At 32.0% G+C, this 26,870-nt stretch overlaps 5 protein-coding genes across 7 annotated transcripts in view; 4 read left to right on the top strand and 1 right to left on the bottom strand.

Moving 5' to 3' along the window:
- Positions 1-12: 12 nt before the first annotated feature.
- On the top strand, positions 13-15,590 carry LOC108692623. Its single transcript, XM_018200962.1, has 5 exons — positions 13-407; positions 12,267-12,571; positions 12,750-13,089; positions 14,510-14,647; positions 15,360-15,590. Exons 2-5 carry the CDS (start codon positions 12,298-12,300, stop codon positions 15,487-15,489), a joined length of 882 nt encoding a protein of 293 aa, XP_018056451.1. The 5' UTR covers positions 13-407; positions 12,267-12,297; the 3' UTR covers positions 15,490-15,590.
- Positions 15,591-17,025: 1,435 nt separating this feature from the next.
- LOC108692610 (E3 ubiquitin-protein ligase RNF34) lies at positions 17,026-20,490 on the top strand. Of its 3 annotated transcripts, none has more exons than XM_018200944.1 (7): positions 17,026-17,100; positions 17,557-17,913; positions 18,292-18,484; positions 18,613-18,721; positions 19,041-19,398; positions 19,490-19,670; positions 20,024-20,490. In XM_018200944.1, exons 2-7 carry the CDS (start codon positions 17,746-17,748, stop codon positions 20,197-20,199), a joined length of 1,185 nt encoding a protein of 394 aa, XP_018056433.1. In that variant the 5' UTR covers positions 17,026-17,100; positions 17,557-17,745; the 3' UTR covers positions 20,200-20,490. The 3 variants fall into 3 exon arrangements, with proteins under 3 accessions (XP_018056433.1, XP_018056432.1, XP_018056431.1); XM_018200943.1 differs by having other exon boundaries at positions 19,041-19,416; XM_018200942.1 differs by having other exon boundaries at positions 19,041-19,428.
- Positions 20,491-21,720: 1,230 nt separating this feature from the next.
- Positions 21,721-22,975, top strand: LOC108692621 (putative protein MSS51 homolog, mitochondrial). Its single transcript, XM_018200959.1, has one exon. The coding sequence runs from the start codon at positions 21,773-21,775 to the stop codon at positions 22,973-22,975; it is 1,203 nt and encodes a 400-aa protein (XP_018056448.1). The 5' UTR covers positions 21,721-21,772.
- An 837-nt stretch (positions 22,976-23,812) lies between these two features.
- LOC108692638 (vacuolar protein-sorting-associated protein 25) lies at positions 23,813-25,466 on the top strand. Its single transcript, XM_018200984.1, has 4 exons — positions 23,813-23,932; positions 24,180-24,325; positions 24,686-24,904; positions 24,984-25,466. Exons 1-4 carry the CDS (start codon positions 23,883-23,885, stop codon positions 25,094-25,096), a joined length of 528 nt encoding a protein of 175 aa, XP_018056473.1. The 5' UTR covers positions 23,813-23,882; the 3' UTR covers positions 25,097-25,466.
- A 692-nt stretch (positions 25,467-26,158) lies between these two features.
- The window catches only part of LOC108692639 (cyclin-dependent kinases regulatory subunit), a 2,106-nt gene continuing 1,394 nt past the window's right edge, over positions 26,159-26,870 (bottom strand). The window contains exons 2-3 of the mRNA XM_018200985.1: positions 26,682-26,809; positions 26,159-26,448 (exon numbers count right to left, since the gene is read on the bottom strand). Coding sequence (XP_018056474.1) covers positions 26,381-26,448; positions 26,682-26,809 — 196 coding nt within the window. The 3' untranslated portion in view covers positions 26,159-26,380. The remainder of the gene's footprint in view (positions 26,449-26,681; positions 26,810-26,870) is intronic.

Raw genomic sequence — 26,870 nt, 5'->3', positions numbered from 1 at the left:
GGATAGCGAGATAAGAAACGGGTGTTCGTTAACGACGCGCAGAGAACTGGATCGCCCCGGCTCGCCTCCTTGCCGTCGTTCCATTTTTCACGGCCGACAATGCGCGCCGGATAAGGTGTCCGTGTCCGCGCGTGTACGCGCGTGTACGCGCGTGTATTCTTTTTTCTTTCTTTCTTCACGCCCGAAAACCGGGCGGGGCAGAGGGAGATATGCCCGTGTAAATTAAGTTATTTCATCGACACGATCACCGGCCACACGAGGAAGCACATCGCGTTGGCAGAGCGCGATCGCGGTGCGCCGCGCCGCGGCTCTCTTTAATCAGCTCTGTTAATCAGTGTGTGTCAAGATTACCCTACATATCGACCCACCGGCGGATTCGTCCGCCAAGTATTGCGGCTGAATTAAAGGTGAGATATGGTACTCGCGTGGTTTACGTTAGTTGAGTTAGCTTAGGTCGCGGCTTCCCAGTCGAGGCGAATTAAAATATATCCATAACATCTATGTTATATATAATTTCACACTCATGTCTGTTTCTATTAATGTAGTTATAATTTTAATTACGCTGTAATTAACTCTTTTTCTAGTTCTAAGAAAAGATAAAATATAAATTGGACTCTCTGAATTTAATTTATAGAAACAGCATTAATATAAATATGATATAACATATTATTACATAAGTTACATAAGTTGTCGAGTGTGAAATTTTAACGTAGATTTTATGTTACTTTTTAATTAGTGTCGAGGTTGATATTCGAATTAACATCTCGAGATTAAAAATTTTTACGTATTTTTCTTCTCTAAAAAAATCTCTTTTATTTATTAAATATGCATAAATCGCATGTTATATAATATCATAAGTTTTTTAGTAAGCGCGATGATGCTCCAATCCTTTACTACACACGATGGATCGTTCATGACCGCTAATTTCATTCATTCTTTATATAAAATATATATTACAATATATTATAATATACTATAATGAATAAAAAATATATATAAATTATTAAGTATAATTCTTACATAGACTTAACATCTTCAGAAAATATTTATAAAATTGTTAAAAAAAGGAAAAGAGATCATTTAGCCAAGTGCTCCTAGCTAGTATTTGAAAGAAAAGAAATGTGCAAGACATGAATAACCGAATTGTATATAATAAGAATTAATCACTGAAAATTTATAAGAGTTATTGTTTTGCATCGAGATAGAAGTATTATTTGAACGGTTTTATTTTTATTCTCACGAAGCTGAACGAACGTTCCTATAGCGCAATTTTTTTTATGTCAGCAACAAGTGGCCGCAGAAATGCCTTTCTTCCCTTCCTCAGTGATGTCAAACTTAATCGAGCGTCAAAACCTCTTTCTTTCAACGTCAACTGCCAGACTTCTTTTCCTACACCGCCTCAGTTTTTTTCTCCGTATTACCATTCAAAAAAGCGTTGCCATGATGACGGACAGGTGGATCGCAGGACGAGCGCCGGTTTGCTGGAGTAAGCGAACGGGTTAATCTCCGTGGTTAAGCACGTGTAGTGAATACGCGAAGCTTATGATTACTGATCGACCAGTCCACATGGTTATACACGGTGGATGTGGCATAACGGTTGCGTGTGCATTTTCACAGTGCGCGGCGCATATTTTCTGAAACCGAGGCAACGCCAAAGACTTGATTTCACGCTACCACGTTGTCGACCGCGCACGTGGAAAAATGAACAATTGTACGCGACATGATCTCTATTTATTTTTGATACCGCACGGATAGATGAATAAAAATTGCAGGAAGATCTGATGGTCGAAATCTGATGACTAAATTAATTGAGATTAATTGAGATCGCGCTACGACAGTGGAAATTTATTAATCCTTCGGTATTGACGGTGGGTCTGTATTCATTCAATTGTAGATCAACAGCGGGATAATTTGAATATTTCAAATATTTTAAACAATTTCTCGAAAAATAATAATTGTATCGTTTACTTAAAATATGTAGCAGGAAACTCACATGTTTAAGGAATATTTACCAAAAGTATAAAAAATTAATCTTTAAATCTTAAGGTAATGCCATTTTCGATTTCCTCCTACAATTTTAATGAAGCTCTACTTTGAGGAGCAATTTGGATATCTTAAAGGATAATTTGAATAAAAAAATTAAAGGATAATATTAAAAATAAATATTAAAATTATAACAAAAATCAAATTTATATTAAAATATTTGAACTCATATCCATAATTTGGCTCTGTTTATATACATGTAGATTTCATAAAAGTTTAAAGCAGGATATATTTTTATAAACTGCAGTAACAATTGAAATTCTCTATTTACTTTGCTTAAAACTCTCCACAGACTTCCAATAGATATCTTTTCAAACCTACATAAATATATAGATTACCATATCTTCTTTACTATTAATCCTAAATATAAAACATGGCAAATTTTTTTTGAAATTCTTGCAAACGCTTATTATTATCCAAATTTTCTCACTATTCAAATTGCCCAGCTGTACCCTAAATATCTTTGCTAAAAATGTCAAACAATTCATTTTTCTTTGCTATAATTTTTATTATGTTAGCTGCAAAATTGTTCTTTTAAAATTTACTTAATGTTCTTTTTTATACGAGTTATGCCATTTTATTCCTTGAATTAATTATAACCTTTTTAATTAAACGAGTTTTTCAGATCCAGTATAAGTAAGACTCATTTTCATAGTATATAGTTATAATTTTAAATACTAATGTTACTAAAAAATTCATTAATGAAATTTATTCCCATGAATAAATCCTATGAATTTCTTGGGAAGCTTTAATCTTTAGATATAATCATGGTCGGTTCATAATTTTTTATTTTAAATAATGTTTTAAGATGAGATCCTCTGATTGATTCATAATATCTTAAGACTGTTTTTAAAACATTTTTAAATATAAGAATCGACTATGAATGGCATATATATTACAAAAACGGTCTTAACTATGTTACAGATTTTAGCGTTAGTTTCGAAAGATTAAAATTATAAAATGTTTTTCATTAATTGTCTAAGCAAAATTAACGGAAAATTAGTCAATAAATACATTATCAACAAATACATGAGTGAAATGAGATATCGTTTCACTTAGAAAAGACGTATTAATAAAATCTTGCATAGATCTATCCTAAGTAATTAATCGCATAATTAAGCTGTTAACACTTAGATCTCCTCGATGTACAACATTACTTTATTCCACTCTCGACCTCTTCGTATGAACGGTACACGTATATATCGGAGACTCGTATTATAAAGTCAAGATCGTGACCTCGCAAGCTGCGTTGCGGCGCGAATCTCTGAAAATCCGGATTTTTCATAAGTTTACTCGTCTGATTGGGACTCACTTAACTGGTTTCGAATCGAACCCAGGCCTGAATATAAATTAGTTCCTATCGGTGCCTCATTCGGGCCGGTGGCTTCACCGATCGTCCTCCTCTTATCGTCATGCATGCGGATATCGATTTTTCTGTTGAAAGAAATTTCCAAATTAATACAAGAATTAACGTTAATTTTTTCACTCATTAAAAAAAAAAAATAAATTAGTACACTGAAAAAAAAATATAGTTAATTTTAATAAATGTTTAGTTCAATACTGCCAATTAAACATTTACTTACAGTAAGTAAATATTTGTTCAATAAAAAAAATGATTATTAAATCAAATTAACATTTCTTGTATCAAATAAATGTATCTTTATATTTAATAAATATTAGTTAGCCGTATTCAATTAAATATTTATTAAAATTGACTATATTTTTTTCAGTGCATGAAAATAAAAAATGATATAAAAACCAAATAGTTCCTCACTTCAATATGAAAGCCATAATTACTAAAAATTTCAGAATTCTATTGTACATATACAAAAAATACAATATTAAAATTATAATAATTTAAAAAAGGAACGGTTAATAGTGACTGTTCGGTACTTTTAATCCTGCTGATTGACTTCTTCTAGATTATTTTCTTACATTACTATTTTATAATTAGGGCAATTCTTCGTGAAGCGGATCCCCACTGACCAAAATAATTTAAAAAAAAATGGGGTCTGCGACGGCTCAAATTAAAGCTTGACATCCACTTTCAAAAACCGTCTGGCTTTTTTCTGAATTCAAAATGGCGTATTCAAGATGGCGACCAATTTCACAGTCAACTAAAATTCAACATAATTCGCCAACTACCTATTCAGTAATGCATTACGGTGGAAAATAACCCGATCTGAAGTTATCACGTTTGGGTAGAGTAATCATCAGGTAAACGTAGATTTGATCTTGACCCCTTTTCAAGGATTCTCGTCCATGCACTGTATCCCACTTGAAAAATATTCGCTTCATTCAATGAATCGAGTAAACGAGAAGAAAGATCTTTCGTACCAAGACTTGAAACACTCACCTAAATGGCACTGTGAGGTGAGATTTTTGCACATCATTTGTTGTAAATTTTTACAATTGTTAATTTATTTCTCTGGATTCCAACTAAGATTTTGAATATCTATTCCAATATCAATTTACAATTGTGATGTATTGTGCAAACACAGAACACTATTCCACGAGTCCCCCAAGAAACAATATTTGGGACGTAATTTAATGAACTCCAACTGAATAGTTTTTCTGATTTCTTAAATAAATCATAGAGTTCTCTCAAATCATAGAGCAGACGTTTCTGCATAGTAGTTCTATTTCTATCAATCTTAACAGATACAGTATCTTTTTTGTCCAATCCTACTGTATAAATCGTATAATCCTACTGTATAAATCGTTTGTTATAGAATTCCTTGACATTTTCGACAATTGAATCGAGTAAAATTTTACCAGCTTTAGTAGTTGTATCAACTAAGATACTCCCCGCATCTTTGAGTTGTTTTGACTTTCTAACTAAAATTTTGAGGCGCCATATTCACGAGTTTCATTGATACTCCAATTCGATGGAGCAATTATGAGAATCTTAATTCTAAAAAGGATCATTAATTGCCAAGTTCGAAACCGCTTTTAGATCCGAGAGCATCTCCTCTAACTCAATTTCCCTGCTTAACGTATATCATCTCTATGCGTCACTACTGCATCATTATCATTATTATCTTTGTCTTCTGTTTCGGCAGTCGCAGTATCTTCACTTTTATCACATGCAAGTTTCTGCCGGTAGATATACTAGTGCGAAGAACAGAAGATGTACATTTCTTTTTACATTTACAGCAAATTTTCGAATTTTCTGGTTAAATTCGGAAATTTCCTTTTCAATTCTCTCGACAAAGAAGTCTTTCCACGTGACCCATTACGTTAAGAAAATTGATACAACGATCGTGACGCAATATTTCAGATATTTTGTATAAAATGTAGTAAAAGATTGAGAGATTAATGATTCTATGTTCTAGATATCTCTGAAAAATGCTGATAGTTTTGAAAAATGCTGGTGAAAAATAGCTCTGATGGAAAGTAGTTCTGAAAAATGCTGGTGGTAGGTAACTCTAAAAAGTGCTTGTAGAAAGAAACAATTCAGAAATAGTATATAAGATTTGTGTATTTTTAGAACATATATAACCTAATTCCGTGTGTGGGATTACAAAGTAAAATTGACAAGCCGGAATCTATAAGGAGATACACGTGGATCTCGCGGAATAAGGATTATCCATCGAACTAATTTTGGACAACTTTCGAATTTCAATTTTGATTGATATTTGTAGAGAATGTCATTGCGCATCTTTTTTATCGATATACCTAATCGATTACTTTTTTAGTTTATGAAATAATCGAAAAAAAACGCGATTTTTACAAATACGAAAATACAATACGAAAATACAAATTTTCAATCTTTCTTCAGTTCTTCAACTCGCCGTTACTTAGCCAATTTTTGGTTTTTTTCAAACGAAATTAATTATTTCTAGGGAAAAAATAGGGATTATGTTAAAAAAATAAAAATTTCCCCATTTAACCTTGAAAATGGGATCAAAGTTAAATCTATGTTTACCTGATGGTTACTCTACCCAAATGTGATAACTTCAGATAGAGTTATTTTTCATCGCAATGCATTGCTGAGTAGGTTGGCAAATTAGTTGAATTTTGCTAAAATTACTATAAAATCGGCCGCCATCTTGGATACACCATTTTGAATTCAGGAAAAAGCCAGATGGTTTTTGAAAGTAGATGTTCACAAGTTTTAATTTGAGCCGTCGCAGACCTCATTGTTTTCAAAACCATTCTGGCCAGGGGAGGGGAAGGGGGGGGGCATTCACCGCTTCACAGAGAATGCCTCAATTGTACAATAAAATCAATTCTTAGTAAAATCAATTCTCTAAGAAAAAATTCTTTCCGTGTACGGATCATCACATTCGCTTTCACACGAATACGCAATAAACACATATTCAAATAATACGCGTGAATCATAGGATTATTTCCCCGTTCATGTTAATAGTTCAAGTTACACATTAATTATATAATAAGCATTGCGTCTCGTAATCATAAATTTCCAGATTAATGATTTTTCAATATTGTATTATTAATAATTAAATTTATTTTTGATTCTCGATAATTTAACAAAATTAAATGTAATTAAATAATATTTAAAAATTTATTTTCTTGACAAAATCATAGAGAATAAACTTCTATCTAAACTTCAAGATAAACGCCATATAAATTTTTCAAATTTACCTCGCCTGATTTATCTTTCCTTATATCGCTACTCGAAAAAAAAATTATATCATTGCTGATATTTGATACGATAAGATTGTATCGGTAGGCTGTCGTGATCAAAGTCCTGTTAATTTCTTAACATATCTTTTACTATTACGCAGCAATATGTTCTTTTTCTACAATATTACATTTCTATAATAATTACTACTGTACAACGTAATTGCCCGCATTGCAAAACATCTGCACGTGTCGTTTACACTTAAAGAGTAGCTGATTACGACTGCGCAATAATTACTCTCCGACACACGTGGCTACGCACACCGTAAATTAATTCTGCGGACGTAATGCCACACAGCGCTATATAGTCGCGATTAAGACATTCTATCACGAAACACGGAGGTCAGTCAAATTACAAATTATCTCTATTCACTGGAGAATCCACAGGGATGGGGGGAGGGATTCAGAGGGTATTCCTTCTTGGAGTAGTTTTTTTTTTAATATTTGTTATATATATTTTTTATATATATTTACATTATACAATATTTTTATATTTTTGAAATGCTTGAGTCATTTTTTAAAATATTTTTTGATTTAAGAAACTCCTATAGATATAAAAAATACATACATATTACATAGATTCAATTATATTATTCTTTTTTTCATACTAATATAATTTTAAATAAAATGGTTTAAGAATTATACATGTAATATATATTCAATTGTAATATCATTAATAATTTAAATTATATTTTTTTTTCATATTTGATTTTTAAAAAGTTTGGCTTCCGGTGCGTCAATGACTCGACTTCCTTCTTGATTCCTTCCTTCTTGATTCCTTCCTTCTTGATTCCTTCCTTCTTGAATCCACCAATACCTCGATTATGATTAACAACGATACCCACAACATCGTGTTCAATAAACAAAACGCTTCTTCGCGTTCTTTCACGTTCATTACGTTTTGGGATAATTATTCCTTCCGCATCTCTCTTCTCCTTTCCTTTTTTGCCTTGCGAAAATCATCGGGAGCGCGATTCTTTAAAGTGCATCATAACGATACTATACCGTTAAGTGCGAGTATAGAAGGCACTAGGTCAGGAATTTGCTGCATTTTGATGTGAAGGAACATAAAATGTTCATCTCTACATTGCATATAAGATCAGGTGCAATGCGTCTCGGTTGCCACTGCGTTCGATGTGAAACTGTTACGTATTACGTTTATCGTTGACATCGGCTCGCTGAAATTCGACTTTATTTATTCGAATTTTAGATGTTAGACCTAAGAAGATCGATCTAAGGGAGAATTTTTCGAATTAAATACGAAGGATGAATATTATCTCGTTCAAAAAAATTAAGGAACATACAATTATTTAATAGTGATAGAATTTATTATATCCAATGTATATCTTTCAGAAATATCCTCGATGTTTTATAATAATATAAGAATTCGATTCGTATGAGAAGAGTTGACAAAAAAGACGCGATAAAATCATTATATATTCAATTATTGCATATATGGAAAAAAATCTTGGTTAAAAACAAATCAGAAAATCTGAATCTGAAATTCTGATCACATCATATATAATCAGAATTCTAGTTATTTCAATCAGAATATAAATTATAATTTTAGTTGAGATAATCAATTCAAAGAGTCTGATTACGTTAATTGGAATTCTGATTAAAAATGGACAAATCAAAATACCAATTAAATGCAACTATAGATTTCTTTTCCAGTGTAGCGATAAAACTTCCTATAATGTGTATCTTTTAGAAAGGTAATTCTTATTGTAAAACATCAAGAATTGATAATTAGAATTCCGTTCGCATGAGTATTTTCTCAACCAATTATCGACTTCTCAATTCCATATCATCAGTACTTGGCGGTCGGCTAATATTATTATCGAATCCTGTTACAACACGAAAAAAACCCCGAAAAAGAAAATCGGGTTACACCCGATCGCGAATACGGTCGCCTCTCAGATTGTCTGCAGGAACCAGATCTTAAAATTGACCCGGTTTTTTACGAGCGATATAGTTAACGGTGCCTCATCAAAAACACGCAGCCGATATCAGGTACCGGTATCTGATTACTCGGGTGGTTTAATTTAAGACGCGTCGTCCGATCAACCGACACGGCGCACATATTGAAATATGGGGGTCAATCATATTTCGTATTCCGCACGATGCGCTTAGCGGTTGGCCCAACTCTCTTCCGCTCGCCAAACTTTAACTCTCGCCATCGGATTATATTAAACAATGTGGGCCAGCTAATCTAGATCGAGTCGATGTTTTTTGCGTTTCTGCTGATTTAGCGAGGATGATAAGAGAGCGATGAATACGAGCTACGAGCACAGAAATGTTATTCTTCTATCTCTTTTTTTAGGATGATTAATTAAACACTTAAATTTATAACGTCAATTACTCAATTCGAGTTACTTTTAATCATTTCTGCAGATTGCCACTGCTCCTATATTCATTAATTTAACAAAAACAATGAATTGAAATAATTCAGAATTTAAGAAAACGTATTAAATTTGACTCAAATTTAGTTTATTATTAGCTAAATGCAAATGTTATATCATATATTACTTTTAGATGTTGTTTACTTTGAAATTAAGTAGAAATGGATTGATTTACACACTGAATCAAAAATGTATAAATATAATAAAATGTAATAAATACAATGTAATAAATACAATAAAAAATTCATTAAAATTTGTCCAATAAACAATTTTATTCTCATAATGATTTAAGTTGTATAAAAGGATAAATATGAGTTATAAAACTATTATTAGAATTCATTGTAACAATGAATATGTATTGACACAATTACATATTATCGTAACATTCCTTCTTAAAACATTTTTTTAATTTTTTAAATACATATAACGAATTCGATTATTGATCTAATGTACAAACTTTATTAACTAATGAAACAATGTGCGTTAATATGATAAATGCATGTTATCACTTCTATAAAATTTAACACACATCTAATGAAATTTATTGAATCTATGAACACGCTCATTGGAAGAATTTTTTCAGTGCATTTTGACATAGATGGAAATTAAAAATAAAAATTATTTAACACAAAGGATTAGGTTACCCTAAAGCCTTCTACAATATATATAGTCTTTGTTTCTTGTTTTTTTTACTTTTTGCTTTTCTTCCTTTACGATCGTTTTATTGATAATTGTATTTCTTGCTATATGTTTCCTGTTTCTTCCGAAATTCACTCGTAACTTTTATCTTGAGTGACATAAAAACCAGATTAAAAGCAAAAAGACAAGAAACGTAAAAAACAGCAAAAAACAAGAAATAAAAAACAAAAAGCATATTGAATAATCATAACATTCCCCATTAAAACATTTTTTTAAATACACATAACGAATTCGATTATTGAGTTAATGCATAGACTATTAACTAATGAAACAATGTGTTTTAATAATGCATTTTATTATTTCTAGAACCATTGCTTTTTCGATATTTAACAATGAACATGCAAACTCTGTTACCCTGAGAAAAGTTTAGTATTTGTGACTATAATTTCATATTATCACAATTATAATTAGCTGCTATATTACTATTAATAATAACTACATGTTAATAATAATTAAATGTAATAATAACTAAATTCTCTAAATTCTTTAAAATGGAATCTCACTCTAAAAAGTGAAAATTGAGTTAGTCTTAAAAAAGAATGGCTCAATTTCTAATCTTTAAGAATGAAATTTCATTCTTTAAAATGATACTCACTCTAAAAAAAGTTTTAGAAAGTATGATTTCAAATATATGAAATCAGAGAAAGAGAGGAAGAGAGAGAAAGGGAGGGAGGGAGGGGGGTGGATGAATGGAGAGGGAAGGGAGAGAGAGAGAGAGAGAGAGAGAGAGAGAGAGAGAAAGAGAGAGAGAGAGAGAGAGAATAGGATATCAAATATATTGAGTTGTCCGGAAAGTTCGTGTCGATTTTGAAGGAAAATTTAAACACAGAAGATTTAAATTTTAGTATACATTTATTAAATTTAAATCTTTTGCGGCACGAACTTTCCGGACAACCCAATATATCGAGATCTGCGAGATGAGTAACGTCTTCTGCTTCGCAAGAAACGAATACGATGCAATGAGATACGCGGACGATATACGGGCAAACACGCGTACGACTTGCATTTTTCTAGGGCACACGTGATTCCCCTTAATCATGTTGTTTTGCAGTTTATATACTGTTACATACCAGGGAGCTCCCCGATATAGGGAGGCCGGTCGAATGGCCAAAGCCTAATAAACTCGACACATACACGTAATGTCCCGGTAACCGTAATGACCGGTAAGACAACGGCGACGACGTGCCATTGCGCGTTGTCACGCAGTTCAATATAAAGGGAAGAAGAAATACGTACCGACACGAAGCTCGCGATAACAATCAACATACGTTCCACGATGCATCCGTCGCAATTAAAGCAGTATCCCACTTATTAATCTCGCCACGTGTGCGTGCGCTTGTTATTCTCGAGTGCCGACCACGTAATAGAAACGTAATAGCATGAATAATGAAGCGAAAATCTCGCGAGCACGGAATTTTCTCCGGATTCTATTCCCTCGGATTTCCAAGCCTCGGCTTCACGAAGACACTCCGACTTTATTAATTTACGACGCGCCTCGACAAATAATTCTTAGATGCGAATTTTCAGCAACATGCGACATGATAAATGAACATTTAGCGTTATTGCGCGACGAGGGAGCACAGTTATCTTTTCTAAGAGGCGCTTTATCCTCCTTACCCACAAATTAAGTTTCTAATTGATCGAATTGGACAGCATGAGGCACACTACCCATCCCGAATATTAATCAAAAGAAAATTCTCTCGCACGTGCCTCGTCTGTTCTTGCGCAAACAGGATGTAAGTCACTGATGACGACGACAACAAGGTAGACGACAAAATTCATCGGCGATACCTGTCGCAGAAAAGTTTTTCCTTGACACCCGACTCGAAGTAAACACACTGCAGGTACCGTAAGTCTCGTGACTGCGATATATAGTACGTATCCCATCGTGGGATTTATCGCAAATAATTTCACTGAGGTCTATCATCCTACTTGAAGTACCGCTGGGCCATCGAGAGATATGAGAATTATTATACGCCACTTTGCAAGTTTCATTCGCAAATAAAACGATTAATTTGATTTACGGTCCACAGTCAATACCGCCTCTTGGTATTTATTTAGCCGAGTATTTAGCCCCTTCCTTTGGTGACGGTGAATCGTTTCTCCGAGAGATGCACGCGAGAGTAACAAATTTTTTTGCAAGAATTTTCATAATATATTTTTTCACTTTTGATATCATCAATGTAAAGATCCATAATGAATAGCTAGAACCTGAAATCAAAATAAAAGTTAATCTATTATATGTTAAAAGAAATGTGTTTTATTTTTGTTTTCTATTTTTTAAACACTTAAAGATATTTTAGTTTTGAACTTTTTCAATAGACAAAACATTTTTAAGTGTTTAAATGGAGACAAGAATAAAACATTTTAATATCTTAAAATTAAACACTTCTTTTTTCAGTGTATTGCTAATAAATAGACTTTATATTATATTGATAGAAATAGAATTTATGTGACAGTATACACTCCTAATAGGTTCTCGTTACGGCAACTCAAATAGCGCAGAATGTCTCAAAGAGGATGTCTTCTACTGCTGCTGCTCGGTTTGGCCGTGCTGAGAGAGTCATCATCTACATTTAGCGATACCGCTCACGAGAGCGAATCTTCTCGCCAGGCACCGCATCACAGACAGAAGAGGGTCTTATGGTTCACGAACGATGGACGGATCGCATTGCCACCCGGCACCGTCATGACGATCACGCCAACATTGGCGTTGCCCTTTGTTCGACATCCTCCTTACGGCTTCCTCAGCAATATGACCATCAGCCTGCCATTCACGAGTGAGTCCATCCGCCACATGGATAAGCTAGCAAACAAACTGACGTTATTTTATGTCATTTTATGTTGAAGATGTCAAAATGATTATAAGTAACGTCAACTTGTTTGCTGGAGAGTCACGTGGATTTGTGATTCACTTAAAGAAAATCGTGATGCTAGAATTATGTGTCTTTTTCCCAGTCGATTTTGACAAGCTGGGCCTGACGGATAACGAAAACCCATACGGCGCTCTGCCGCCGAGTTTCGACAGAAAGCTGAAAAGCCGGCAGGCCGGCATGATGATGGCTGATTTCATCGCAGCATTTATCAAGCGTAGATTACACAAGCGAGACATAACAGATGTGCCAAAAAATGCATTCCACGGTGGCGAGCGAGCCCTACTCTATGTCACTGCCGAGGATATGCTGTCCACGTTGGGAATGAACGGGAAGGCATGCCTATTGAGAGCAATTTGCGAAGTCCAGGGACATCATCTGAATAACTTCGGGCTTATCGGCGAGATGTTGAAGCTGTTCTTTACGTAAGTAGTCTGAATCATAAAACTACAGTAAGGAGCCTCTGAAGAGTAGAATGGAGTATACTGTAAAAAAAATATGTTTTATTCTTGTCCTCATTTTTTAAATACTCAAAGATGTTTTGTCTATTGAAAAAGTTTAAAACTAAAACATTTTTAAATGCTTAAAAAATAGAGACAAGAATAAAATATTTTAATATTTTAAAGTTAAACACTTCTTTTTTTTAGTGTAGTTCTGAGTAATTCTGTTTCATAAGTGTTTCCGCAAACACAATTGCGTAGTCTCAAGCCTTAAGAAATAGATCAATCATGTGAAAAGAATAATCAACTATGATTGGTCAATTTCTTAAAGCTTAAAGAGTTATTCCACTGGAACTTTTAAAAAATCGAAAATTTGTTATCCGAAAGTGAAATTCCCAATATTAACGAAGATATAGTTAATTATCTCAAACACAACAATCGCTCTACATTGCCAATGACTGTTCCATTTATCTGAATATCAATTATTATTTGATGTTATTTATCTATAGATAACTTTGATATATAATTTTAATATAGATTATATTGGTTTCGATTAGAAATCAGTGCGTCCATGTGCGATGAAAAGAGATTGTTATTGAAACTTTAATTGCGTTTTTCTTGGAATGGTGTTTTTCAAAAACGGTGGACACTAGAACTATCATAAAATCAATCCGAATGCTTTGAAATTTGGCTTAGTTATTGTCAATTGAATTATCTAAAAAAATATCTGTGATTTTCGCAATAACTTATATACTTTTTTTTTATAATTCATATTTTTATATTGAATTTTTAAGTAAAAATATTGAACTTCTTTTTTCACGCATGCACCATTTTCACATTTTTAAATATTTTTTTGATCGGATAGGTATTTCTCTAGTAAATTTAATGGAAATTAATCAAATTTTTGATACAGCATATTTTGGATCCGTTCTGCTGTCTACCGTGAATGCTTTTATCACGCGCAGGCCTGCAAAAGACGTGCTATAGTGTCGCTTTTTTGCTTATCAGGAATATAATTATTATAAATAATTATGTACTAAGATAAGAGTAACAAAAATCGATATAAAGATTTTTTTTGTATTATATATAGTTTTTTAATAATCAAGTCCTAAAATAAGGTAGTAGTAATAAAATATGATTTTCTCAGAGTGGAGGTCTCAGAGTGGAATATCACTCTATTGTGTTTGCGGAGTAAAATCTACTCTAAAACTTTTAAAATGAATTATTGTCATTCTGAAGAATGAAATTTTACTCTTAAAAATAATTAAAATTTTCTTTATTTTTTTCAAAACAATTTTATTGTTTAGAGTGTGAGATTCCAAATAATTTAGAGAATAAAGTCATAATAAGCATATTTTAGAGTCACATAAAATAATGTTGAATTAAATCTAGGCATTGTTTTTAGCGCTAGCCGATCGCCATTTGCAAATCTCCTCAAGGAATACGTCGAAGCAGAAAACCGTGGGAAATTTCACGGCGAGTGCTGGCCCTACTTCAAGGACTGTCCAAAATCCTTATTTCTGCCATCCAACAACAAATATCAGTTAGTAATATAATTCTTAATATTATACAATCATCTATTCTTCGATTAGATCTAAAAAACTGATAACTTTGAAAAATTCCCAGAATTCCCCGATGTAACTTATAGGAATTTTCGTGAGAAAGAGAATTTAAATAATTACATTAGTCTTCACTTTAATTAAAATATTTTTCGAACACCCAGAGTAAGTTTCTTCGATTCAAATAAATAAAGTCTTTGTTATAGAAAGTTAAAGAAAACATTTCTTCGATTTGAATGTTATTTCTTTGATTTAAATATTTTCTAAAATTAAATAAATTTTTTTATTTGATTCCAAAAAATGAAATCATGAATTCAAATCCAAGAAATGACAATATTAAGAAACTTTATTTTAGACCATATACGTGAAAATACAATCAATACTAGAAATTAAAGATTTGTAATGGTCAAAGCTGGATTTTTTAATGTTTAAAATAATTCAATCTTGAATTACTATATATGTATTGCATATGATTTGCATATCATGTTTGTAAAAGAAATGACGTACGTTCAGATCAAAGAAATGTTTTCTTTAACTGCATAGCAAAGAAATATTGTTTTTGAATTGAATTTTTGGAAGAAATCTTTTTCTGAATAAAAAGCTATTTTTTTTCTAATTTCTTCTTGCTTTTAATTTTCATTACATTAAAATAGTGACGTGTATTTTAATATAAAAAACTGTAACTATACTCTTCAGGAAAGATTCGTTGCACGACGAGGAGAATGAGGAAGACGAACATTGGAATCAAATCTCCAATGATCTTGATGAAGAGCCCCTTACGAGGATATCAGGGCAGAACACGAAGGATACCATACATCCCATGTAGTTTTGTAATCACTGTATGTAGTTGTACAATAATTGTTCTCAATGGTCCGCACACGGCCTTTTTTCCCCAGATTTTCTACAAATTAAATTGAAGTAAAATTAGAACCCTATCTTAAAGAACGAAGGAGAGTCGACTTGTTCTCATTATTGAAATTAATTGCATCTTTGTTCAATCCGTAATTATCTAAACTCATTGCGTAAGAAAAAATACTACTTTATTTACTAATTATATAAATCCGAAATTATAATTATTGCTAATTAAATGCTGTAAATATCTTCCGAGACATAGAAAAAAATAGATTTTTGTAAAAGGAGTCTGCTAAACAGATAACAGGGCGGGCTGTGTGACAAAGGGATTACCATTACCGTGATTATGATAACGTGATAAATTAAATTTATATACTGTCCGAACACGAAAAATTGTTAAAAGTTTTGGCTAGTTGTCGGCATTGTAAAATGTATGACTCGTTGTAAATATATAACGATCATTTAAGTATTTCGTTGTTTTGTACGTACAGCGTGAGAATACTTTGATCTAGCCATATAACTGCATGTATATACGACACAACTGTTTGTACAGAATCACGAAGAGAGGACAACCAATAAAACGGACAAACAATAAAATATTGGTTTCGTGCGTTTGTGTGATCACATAGGAATGAATAAATTTGAATAAGTTTCCTCTCACACACACACACACACACGCGCGCGCGCGCGCGCGCACGCACATAATTTATTTTCTATGTTAATATTTATATAAATATATTATATAATTCAAGCAATATGTACATATAAATGAATTTTTGTTAGAGTACTCTATCGTTAGAAATGAATCTAATTTATTTTCTTTCACACATAAGTCTTAATTATAATCTTGGTTAATATAATCTCGAAATTCTAAGATTCTAAGTTTCTTTGTGAGATTTTGATTTACATCAGGTATGCAGACACTTTTGGGAATAATGTCCTATGTAATGTATATATAGCTAATGAGGCACTATTACAGCACGTACCGAATAATCAAGAATTCCGGAACGCGATACTTTGCTGCCATAATATAAATATAGTGATGTGTATCTTAATATTAATACCGGTACAAACTGCTTCATTGCCAAGTGTATAAATAAACTATTTATAAAATGTTGTCTCGCGCGAGCGAATGTAAAATATAAATAATAATTACAATAAAATGTATTTTCTAGGAAATGTATTTTCTTTCTCTGCTTTTCACACATTTCAATGATTCTCTCTTCCATACAAAAATATTGTATAATATTGTATAATAATCCTAATAAAAATCTAACAGGATATTTATTATGGATGTTTTCAGTCGATAAAACTGTAAATAATCCATATCGGACTACCTACAGGGTAGGACTATTACAATAGAGTTTATGAGTATAATAATAGAATAAACCACAAGATGATCCTAAGAGATACCTTATGAATATCTTGTGAGCAGTTGACAATAAGCGGAACATTGTTAGAAGTGTTAGAACTACCTGCATCATATCTATAAGACTTGTTAAGTTCTGTGAAGTGACTAAATTAACACGTTAAGTGTCGAGCCTATTTTGTTCACTTTCCGTTTACATCACACAATGCCATCCAGGTAACCGGAGAGACTCTCGTGCTTGTATTTATATTCTCACTTATTACTTTAAATTCCTCAAGGAATACATCAAGCCAAAAGAAAGTTAAAATGACTTTATTTGACATCAAAATGATAATTTTTGTTAGAAAATTTAATTATTTATTGACATTAAGAATCAAAGTTATTTTGATTTTTTATTGATCTAGACCGATGTTCATAATCCGTTCTTATTTCAAGATAAGTAATGTCTTAAGATATTAATATGGCCCTTTGATTGGTTCGTTTGGTTCACTTCTTAAGACTATATTTAAGACGGTCATGAATATAAGATCTGACTATGAATACTAGCCTTATTTCGGAGCCAAAAATAAACGTCGAACGTTGAAAAAGCATCTTTATTGTCATATGTAGATAAGATAGAAATGCATTTCCTGCCATACCGATTGGGCACCTTTGTTTTTTTTCCCTTTGTAGTCGGACTGGTCGGACTATTCGGACTTCGAAGTAATCGGAGTAATTCGGACTGATTCGGACTTATACGAACTTATATCGTACTGAACCGATAACAACATCATACTATCGATCTGAAAGGATTACGCTCGTCCAGCTCATCCTTCTTACATCACGATCGTCGGCGTTAACGTTACGCTGCTCCAGATTTTCATGCAGAATACAACGTACAGTACCTGTCATTCCCATTCGGTCTCTCAACACAGTGATATCTCACGGCGCGCAAAACGAGAACGTTTCAGGAAACGAACGGGCGATAACGGGCGACCCGAGATGGCTTGCGAGGCCTGCAATGCAAAGTTCAACCTGTTTAAGAGAAAAGTGAGTGGATACCCTCATCGGGAACACCTGGCCCTTCTTCCTCACTGAACGACCGGTTCCAAGGGCGATCCGACAATTCGACAAACCTTGACAAGTCATGTTTGTCCGGACAATGAATTCGAGCCTTCAAATTGTCATGCAAATGTCACCGTAGAACCAAGTGATGACACAGATTCACTGCGTACTAAATTATTTAGCAATTAACATTTGACCTTCTTCTGTTAGGTAATCTAGAAATTTTTTTTATTAAGGACTCCACAGTAATCTGGTTCCAGGAATTTATTTGCCTGATATTTGATCGAACTTTATCATAATTCTTGATTACGAAATTCTGGTTTAATATTTGACATATATTTATATTCCTTGTATAATTTTTAGAAACAATGTGTGGACTGCCTAAGGTATTTCTGTTCCGAATGTGTAATTAAACGATTCGACAAGGTGTTCACCTGCGATAGCTGCGGTCTATTGTCAATAAGACCACTCATCAGAAATCAAATCAGACAGATACGCTCTAGGGACTTGCGTCAGTATCTTGTGGCAAAAAAAGTTTCTGTTAAGGGTTGTGTCGGTACGTGCATTAATATGTATAATGCTGCCTGCCAACATGCCTCTATCTGTAATAATACCTTCTTAATATCAATTTCATAAGAACTTGAAGAATTTTTTTTTAACAAGAAACATATACTTGAATTTCAGAGAAAGAAGACTTGGTGCATTTACTAATGCTTTTTGCTAACGGAACTGATTCGAGCTTGACTTCTGACCACAGTAGCTTCAGGACGCAAAATGTTGCTGAAGAACAACAGTACGTTTTACATTGTAGTGTATATAATTACTGGTAGTTTAGACTTAATGAAAAGAACAGATAGTAGGAACAGAGAATAACAGCTTTCAACCTACCAATTACATCAAAATTATAATAATTTCTAATAGGATAAAATCTGTTATTTCCTATTACATTTCAATTGTGTATAATTAGGCTTAACACTTGAATTTTTTGAGAGCCAAATTTTTTGCCTAATATAAACTCTTTTTACTTTATTTTATTTTATTTTAATATAAAATTTATACAAATTATATATTCCTCTTTTAAAAATATTTTTTTAAGTAATATGACTATTTAGTTCCAGAGTTGATCCTCCTTTAAATAGAATGGAAAATATGCCAAATGTTAGTACTGCAAATAATGAACCTGGTACGAATGCGGCGGACGTGGAAGCATCAACGGAACCTGTAAGAAACGAGGACATTGAAATGGCAGAGGAAGCAAGTGAAAGTAGTCATAGTAGCCCGGTTATTAGTGTTCCACTTAGCAGTGATAGCGAATCACCTGAGGAGAGACCAACGAAAAATACTGACCTTTTAATAGAAGAAATATTTGGGAATGATAGCAGTCCAACTGGGCCCAGTACTGCATCACAGCCTGTAATCATCGAGCAGGAGGAAGTTCCCGAAACGTCGAATGAAAAAAAATCGGATATGGTCACAGAGATTCCTACGGTGTATTTGCTTGTAAATAACATTTATAAAATACTTGTATAGTATTTATATTGTATTTTATTTCTATTTGCAGTGGTCAGATAAGGTGCAATTATCAGATATAAAAGAAGCATCAGAATTAGAGTATCTAAGTATTAAACAATTAAAAAATTTGTTGAGTACAAATCGCGTAGATTATAAAGGCTGCATAGAGAGACCGGATTTACTGAACAAAGTAACCAGATTATGGCAGGAATATAATCAGTCTAGAAAAGGTAAAATATATTATATCGTAACATATTGGATGGATAATATTTATATTCATATTAAATATAATGTCGATTATTCTTTAAACAGCAAAGAGATTATATTTATAGGTATAAAAGAAGACTCTGTGTGAAACCGAAACGTTTATATTATAATTTATATATTGATAATTATATTGACAGGTTAAATTTATATTAATATATTAACAAAACACTCTATATTATTCGTTCATTGATCGCTGATTTTTGAATTGTTTTGCATTACAAATTTCGAACGTTTATTTATATTCTTGTTTTGGTATTATTTAATGTATTTTATTATGTTCTGTCATTTACTATAAAATAAATTATTAAAATTACAGATGTGGAACAACTCAGCCAGGAAGAATTGTGTAAAATCTGCTGGGATGCGCCGATTGAGTGTGTTATTTTGGAATGCGGTCATATGGCTTGTTGCATAAATTGTGGCAAACAAATGTCTGAATGTCCGATATGCAAACAATATGTTGTCCGTGTTGTACGATTTTTTAAAGCCTAAAAAATGCAACGATTGGATATAATTGTGACTGATAATTTTATGCACCTGCCAGTTTGCATAGATCGCGTAATTATACGATGTGTATATTATAAAGCAAAATTTATCTATGATAAAGAGTGAAATTATAAAACGCCAAATTTTTGTGCTATGATTTGCAGTGTATTTCGATAAATAATAAGAACTAGTCCTGCACAAAAAGGCAAATTTTATGCTATCTTGACTTTCAAATCTAATTGTTGACTGGTCTTGTGGCATGTTTTCATTTTAATTACAGTTCAGAACTCTTCCTAGACAGAGAATAGTATTTTAAAAAAAGAATAAATATCGTTATATATAACGTATTAATTATATTAATTCAATTAAACTACATATATGTATGTATACTTATATATACATATATATATGTGTGTGTGCGTATGTACATATGAATGTATATCGCAAGGAATATTACTAGGATGTAATACAAAGTTTTTATATCGTGGAGTTGTGTGTATATATATTTGTGCATATCTTATAACACTCCAATCTCCTGTGATGCTGGAAATTTTGTAAATTCTGTGTTGTACAGAATGTATGTTTTTTATAAAAATAAATAATATATAGATTCTAAATACAGAATTAAAATAAACTAAAGTCTATGGAATTTTTTAAAGAATTTTAGTAGCAGTTTAAATTTAATTATATTTCTTTAACTCTTAGTACTAATATACGATAATAGATGATAATTAAAGTGTCGATAATTGTAGTGTTTATATAGTGATAGTCTGTTCGGCTTTGCACTTTTTGCACTCAGCACATTCACTTATTCTCTCTTTTCACGCTTGAATATATATTTATTTCATTTTAAAAATGCAAACATTTTTAGGGATTTCAAGCAACGCGAACAGACCTATGAAGATGCTATGAGGTTGTTTGTGTTGCTTGAAATTCTCAAAAATTTTTGCACTTAAAAAAGGATAAAATATATTCAGCGTTGAAAAGAGAGAGAGAGAGAGAGAAAGAGAATGAAGATGTTAAGTGCCAAAAGTGCAAGCAACGCGAATAAACTGATGAAGTACAGATTTTCACCGTCAGAACATTTCAAAACGCATCAATTCAGAGAATTATAAAAGCGCGGGAAACAAAACGCATGCGCATCAATGTATAGCCTTTGCAAAACAACATTCTAACCAACTTCAAGCAAATTTCAAACTGTGTGTAATATTTACCTTTTTTTAAATCAATGTATTACAGTACTTTATAAACATTATCAGAAACAGGCTGAATTAAGTCTTGAGAAATGGAGTGAGAACGTGTTTCGTTTCGAGTATTGCATCATACTATTTTTGGGAAAGCGTTGCCGGCTTTAACTGTGCGTAGCACTGGCCAAGTTTACTTCATCAATGAGGATCAGGGCTATTAAATTTCGAAGAAGAACAGGCTGAATTGTCTCTGTCTGGAGGCAAGAATTCAAAACGGAAAAAAATTATTTTGCATAAAATAAAAGCCTGTACATGATATAAGACTGATAATTATGGAATTAGAAACCAAAAATAAAATAATTGCTAATTATAATACGTTCTTTTATGCGACCATGTGTCACGTTTGCAAACAATTTGGCGATGGCGTCTGTTTGAAGAAATGTGGTGGCTGCAGAATGATTGTCTATTGTAATCGACAGCATCAGAAGCAGCATTGGTCGCAGCATAAATCTTTGTGTAAAGCCATACAGGACATACTGCGAGACTTCAAAATGGAAAACCACGGAACTTCAGAGGAGTGGAACGACCAGAAACTGAACTTAATCTTGCTTATATCATTCAAGCTGGGACGTCCTCTAGAAATGTATGAAAAAGAAATGTTCCAGTTTCCAAGGGAATGTACAGTCTGCCATGAACAGGATGGTCAGTTGTTGGAGAATTGCCAGAGCTGTGCATCTGTCAGCTTCTGTAAAGATCACAAAGATAGCATTAAACACAAAGACTCTTGCGTTTCTCTGGAATTATGTCTTCGTTTAAATTTATTATTTATAAATGGAGAAAACAACACTTTGGACATGTATTACTTGCAGTACGTTTTTGATACTGATACATTTCGGAACATGAATGACTTTATAAATGCTTATGGAAATATTCAGACTGAGTCGGAAATGTCATACAATATCTTAGCAGCCAGGCATTCACAATATCTCACACGTCCCTTGACGTTGTTCTATGCCATGCAAATATTGGACTATGTACCACAACGCAAAGATCTAGTCATTCATGTTATAGCTGCAAGTTATGTTGAAGAAACTACCTTGATGACGTGGGAAATCCTGCTGCATTTAATAAAAGCTATAATATCATTGGTAATTATAATGATTGGGCCAGAATTAAAATATAAATCCGATCTATTACACATTTGTGATAATTGTATGTTGCAAAAGAAGAAAATTTCATTGGAATTTTACGATGTGTTATATGAAGATTATTTACGCAACCCATTATTCATAAAACCAGACTTGGTTGTGGGATTTAATGCGGGTATTCATGAACATGTCTCTAATAGAGATACATGGACACCATCCATACAAATGCTAGCGAAACAAAATTATCCATTAATCTTAACATGTTATATGCAAAAAGAATTAGAGGAAGAGATAGATAGAATAAACACTATCCTGGATAGAAAAGTAAATTATCTCTATAGTGGGAAGAATCCATTTGCTAGTTTAAGACCATTCAGAGTCATTGGGCCTGAGCAAGTGTTTTATCAGAATCATTATTTAATTGTCTGCAGGAGTCTTTGTTCGTAACTGATATGCATAATCAGAGGTAGGAATGTTTATCTTAAAAAAAAATAATGTGTTACTGTTACAGTTACGTTTTATTAAAAATAACTCGTTACCATTACTAATTACTTATTTTAAAAAGTAACGCATTACTTCCCAACTCTGTGCATAATATGCGACCAATGCAAATTAAAAATTACATTGAAGAAAATGTCAAGTAAAGGATTCTTATTGAATTGAATTCCACTGACATACCTTATAGAAACCTAACAAAAACTGGCCAATACTACTAAAAGGCAGTAATTAACTGTATTTTAAGATTTTAAAAACATTATTCATCATAATATTCATTTAAGTAATTAATTACTGTCTTTCGGTAATAAATAATAATTATAATAGTTAATATTAGAGATTTTTGGGTGTAAAGAATGAATATTATTATTACTATATTAATTATTTTGGGAGGATTATTAATATTTCAGATTGATTGCGTTGAAAGTCCGACAACCATATCGGCACGCAATTATCATTTCTGAAATTAATTCATTTATATGAATATATATAATAGTTCAACATCTTAACATTCAGAACCTTCAGAATGTCTCCATATTTATAATTTAAAAGGGATCATTTTCACTATTTTTACTATATATTACGAGTCAATTGCACTGTATTATCAAGTTTTTAATGGATTATAAATATAGCAGGATATAAGTGAAGGTAGTAATATAAAATATAACACAACAACGATTGCTATTTCCCACGAATTTTGTAATAAAGACAAGATTTTTGTCGTTTGTAATAAATATATCAAATTTTTTTTAATGAGTTTTTTAAATGAAAGTCATTTTTTTCTTTCTCGACATTTCTAATTATCAGATCTCTGATATCACGCGTCTGACAGCTGTCTGCGACAGTTGATAACCAAACAATGGCAGAGATCGAATGGCCCTGGCAATATAGTTTCCCGCCGTTTTTTACGTGAGTATTATCGCGAGAAATGTGTATGTCAATGAAATTATTAATATTACTGATAATGGCATATATGTGCTAAAGATTAACGAAATTCAATAGATGTTACTCGTAAAATGTCGTTTGATAGGAGCTTGTATGTCACAGGTTAGGAATATAAATTATACACAAAAATTATACACATATTTATGAATCTGATAATACAACATTTGAAAAGTATTCGAATTTTTGCCACATGACTTCGCCTTCATTGTAGGCTTCAACCTCATGCAGATACTAGAGCTAAACAAATAGCGGCCTGGAAGAGCCTGGTGCTAGAATACTATCGTATCACAAAACAGGCAGTCGTAGATGTGCGCGAGATTCACACAAATCCTCTATTTAATAATGCTAGCATAAACAGTATCCTTATTTGTCACATCGAATGACAATTATTCTACCAATTTTGTCGTATGTTATACTTAATGTAATATTCATCCCTGTCATGTATTACTGTTTTCAGCAATTCATTTATTGACATTATTTATTAGTCACTTATTACAAAAAATTTCCTAGTAAACACCAACTATAATATACTTGTTACAATTTCCTATTTAATAATATAATTAATATAACATATAATAGTTGTATTGTTGAATGAAAAATTAACTGACAGTTATGTTATTATTAGATGATTCACTGGATTATTATTATAATTTCCTAATGTATATTAATTAAAATAGTTACTTTGCTATTGAAAGCTCCTTAATAACACAATAACAGGAAAATTACCATCCGAAGCTGTACTAGTAATATTGGAAGAATTAGGAAAATCAGGAAATGCGTCTCCTCTAGATAAGACCAAGCAGAGATGGTTGGTTTATTGGCACACTTTAGAAGAATGGGGTGATATAATATATAATTGGGCACAGGAGAATAGCTTCACTGGTTCTGTGTGTACATTCTTCGAACTGACACAAGGGGAGGAGACAAGTGAACAAGGTATATTGTACAATTTGTTTTTGCTTTATTTATTGGTATTATTAGAAATAACTATTAATAATCATATTGCTTATTTTAGAATTTCATGGTCTGGATACAGAAGTGCTAATCAGGTCACTGAAGACATTAGAAGCTGCAAGAAAGGCAGAGATTATCTCATTTGATGATAATCAAGGTGTTAAATTTTTCTAACGCTTGGAAAGTTGTTGTCATTCGTCGAGTTATAGATATGTGTATAAATGGTATTTATAATTAATAAGTGATGTAAAAAACTATAACATTTCTCATAAATGCAAACATTTATTTAACACAATAATACACTTTTCTTTTTCTTTTCTTACAAAAAAAAGACAAACCAAAATCGCTCGGATGCTAACATGAAGTACAAATGTGGGAAAGCTTGATGATATTAAATATGAAATTAATGTAGCCAGTTATATAGCTTTTAAGGCAATTATATACGGCACATAGATTTACTCGAAATTAGAAAGCACAAAAATTGTGATGAAAATAACTTCCTATGCCAAAGTCAAGGTGTTAAAATCAGAATGAACAAATTATATAAACTTAAAATGTATCTACACTTCCCTTGTATAAATTAATACTTCTGCATTAAGTGTCAAACTTAAAAAGAGAATGATCTATAAGCGTCTTAATTTAATTAAAAGTACTAATGATGATGATTCGATCACTTGTATTACACTTGATTAGTTCACATTAAAGGCTGCTTTATATAAAGCATCTTAATACAGGCATTAAATAAATAATCAACTTTACAATGAAATAATACATAATAATATAGTATAGTATATAAATAACGTGACATTATTAAGTATATTATTAATGACATTCTACTGTTTTATAATATTCACATATGCTTTTATTTAACTTAGCTAATTTCATGTATAGTAGCCTTTAATGTACTAATCTAGTATAACGCAAGTGAATGAATTCTACAAATTCCTATTGAAAGGCACTGTAATCACATCATTCTTATGAATTACTTCGCTTCGGAATTACAGTCTTTGGAAACAAAAAACTAGAACATTTCATTTTGTTTCAAAGTTAATATATTGCGATGTATCTCTTATTCTCGAGTTCCAATGCAAAAAGAAAAGTACAAAAGCTAAACTGGAATTAAAAACTAATATATTTTATAAACATATATACAGCATACTTGCTTGACATTTTTTAATGAATGACAACGCGAAGTAATTAAAGATAAAACGACCATGGACATACTATTTTGTGGAATTTTCTTGAAAATTCGTCGCTTTGTTTTTATTAAAGATTAGTTTGCGACTTTTTCAATCAAGCTTTCAGAAAGCAAATTTGATGTTACATGGCGTATCGATTTCGCTAGCGAGACCGAGAGAGAAAAACAGGAAGTGATGAGATACGATCGTAAATATGTTCCACTATAAATATGAACATGATCTAAATTGTTATTTACAAAACGATATAACTTCGCTGTGTTTAATTTTCTTTCCCTCTCAGTTCTAGAGGCGTCGTTATTTTCCTCTTGAATAGCAAAATATGTGGTTCTGAAATAATTCATTTGATTAGAAATCTTCAAAAGACACAATATGCAGAGAAATCAAACTAACATAAATGTTATATTAATGTTATAATTTCGTACTCAATAATATAACTGTTATGTACATGTGTTAACATGTGTTATATTAGTTTATATTGTTGAGTTGAAAATTATAATATTGATGTAATACATTACTGTTTGTGTTCTGCGGGAAATGTTAAGATCAAACTGAGTATGTACCGGGATCATGAATCATATAGTGCACCCATCCTTGACTTTGTTGGATTCCAATAGCTCTCCATTCTTGCTCGGACAGCAAATGAGTTCTTGGCACCAGCTTCACCATTTCTTTTGGTAAAACTACATGCCTATACAAAATTTAAAGAATAAAAATAGAAAATAGAAATATCAAATATATGAAAAAAAGCA

The sequence above is a fragment of the Atta colombica genome, unplaced genomic scaffold, assembly GCF_001594045.1.
Source record: "Atta colombica isolate Treedump-2 unplaced genomic scaffold, Acol1.0 scaffold78, whole genome shotgun sequence".
Lineage (NCBI taxonomy): Eukaryota > Metazoa > Arthropoda > Insecta > Hymenoptera > Formicidae > Atta > Atta colombica.
This window is presented reverse-complemented; position numbering and strand designations above follow the sequence as displayed.